This window comes from Pinus tabuliformis, chromosome 8 (genome assembly GCF_031772625.1).
Source record: "Pinus tabuliformis cultivar Carrire ecotype Pingquan chromosome 8, CPIR1, whole genome shotgun sequence".
In the NCBI taxonomy this organism is placed as follows: domain Eukaryota; kingdom Viridiplantae; phylum Streptophyta; class Pinopsida; order Pinales; family Pinaceae; genus Pinus; species Pinus tabuliformis.
In genome coordinates, this window is record NC_142294.1 from 1079027778 (window position 1) to 1079029528 (window position 1751).

At 38.5% G+C, this 1751-nt stretch overlaps 1 protein-coding gene across 1 annotated transcript; it reads left to right on the forward strand.

Moving 5' to 3' along the window:
• Positions 1–264: 264 nt before the first annotated feature.
• On the forward strand, positions 265–1307 carry LOC149239063 (basic blue protein-like). The gene is made up of 2 exons (XM_089373311.1): positions 265–601; positions 911–1307. Exons 1-2 carry the CDS (start codon positions 406–408, stop codon positions 1105–1107), a joined length of 393 nt encoding a protein of 130 aa, XP_089229437.1. The 5' UTR covers positions 265–405; the 3' UTR covers positions 1108–1307.
• Positions 1308–1751: the final 444 nt, after the last annotated feature.

Here is a 1751-nt window from a genome sequence, read left to right on the forward strand (position 1 = left end):
AATGTTTAAAATATGAACAAGTGGCCGACTTATCTCGCTTACCATGTCATGGAAAACGACGATGTACCCTCGTCGGTGTGTTCCTAGAAAAACACTGCACCTGAAATTCCAGAAGTTCAAGACAAACCCCGAGATTTAATGAATATCGACTTGACATTATTGTGTTTTGACGAATTAATAAACAATGTGTAATGTGGGTAGTTGTGGAACTTATTAGACTGGTGGTTTGTTTTAGTGTTGGGAGTCAAGAGCCCTATAGCCCCACTGTAGTGCAGGACCAGCTCGGGTTTTACTATATATACCCTTCTCTCCCATTGCTTTAATCGTGCAGAGTCTGGATTTTGGATATTGGCTGTGTCAAGATCTGGTCTTGTTATTGCTGTTTCGAGGTGTTTTTGTCTCAGAATGGCCCAGGGAGGAGGCAGTGCGAGAGCAGTTAACAAGAATTTGGTGGTGGGGAGTCTGCTCCTCCTCCTCTGTGTTCTTCACGGTGTGGGTGTTGTTGAAGGGGCTACCTACGTAGTTGGGGGTCGCCAGGGGTGGGGTTTCCAGACTAAGTCATGGACTACTGGGAAAAGATTCAGGGCCGGTGACACTTTGGGTAACTTCTAATCTCTATTTTTATTTTATTTTTCTGTGTATGATTAGTTTTCGCAGGTGTATTGTTGAGATATTAATCTCTTTAATTTAGGTGTTATCATATTTGATTTGGCTGTTTGCTGAGTGTTACAAATAGTTCAGTTCTATTTCATAGATGTCAGTCATTTATTATTAATGTTTGTAATATAATCTATTTAACCATTTTAAATATTAATAAGATGAATCTCTGCTCTAGGATCTCTTATATTTTTTTGTGATATATAACTGTGTATGAATATTTGATAACAAGGGCATGGGTTAATGGGTGCAGTTTTTAATTACAGTCCATCAGCGCACAACCTGGTGGTAGTGAGCCCCGGAGCGTACAGGAGCTGCACCACGGGAGGGGCTCGTCCTCTCACTTCTGGTAGCGACAAAGTTACTCTGAAGAAGGGCGCGAACTACTTCATCTGTAGTGTTGCTGGCCACTGCGCTGCTGGAATGAAGATCGCAGTCTCTGCAACTTAGTCCTCCTCTGTAGATACACATACCATATAAATAATGCTGCGCTGTATTCCGCGGTTTTTATATATATAGAGAGAGGATATAGATAGAAAAGTGTATTTCTGGGTTTGTCAGCATTGCTGCTGAGACCCTGCAGTGTTGTGTGAATTGTGATCTTAGTTGGTTTACTGAGAATAATAATTAGCCATCATATTATGAAACAACTCTTCTTGGATTCCAATATGCTGATGAGACTCGAGTGTTGTGTGCACTGTGATCTTGGTTTACTGGGAATAATCATTGATGCTGCTGAGACTGAGACTGTAGTGTTGTGTGAACTGTGATTTTGGTTGGTTTACTGAGAATAATAAGTAGCCATCATATTATTATGGGGTTGTCCATGGTTGTGTCAATTTCACTCTTATTATTAAAAAAAATGGCGGGAATTTGACCATTTTCTTTATAAAAAAATTGATAAGAGATGTATTTGAACCTTATTTTAAAGGGTGAAAATAGAAATGACTTCATTACTAAATTTTTTTGGTACTAATTTTTTTTAAAATGTGATAAGTGTAAATTTCAGTCCAAAATTTCCATTATTTTCTGGGTAAAATTGAAGTACCAAAATCTTAAAATTAGACATCTATAAATTTCCACCCAATATTTCC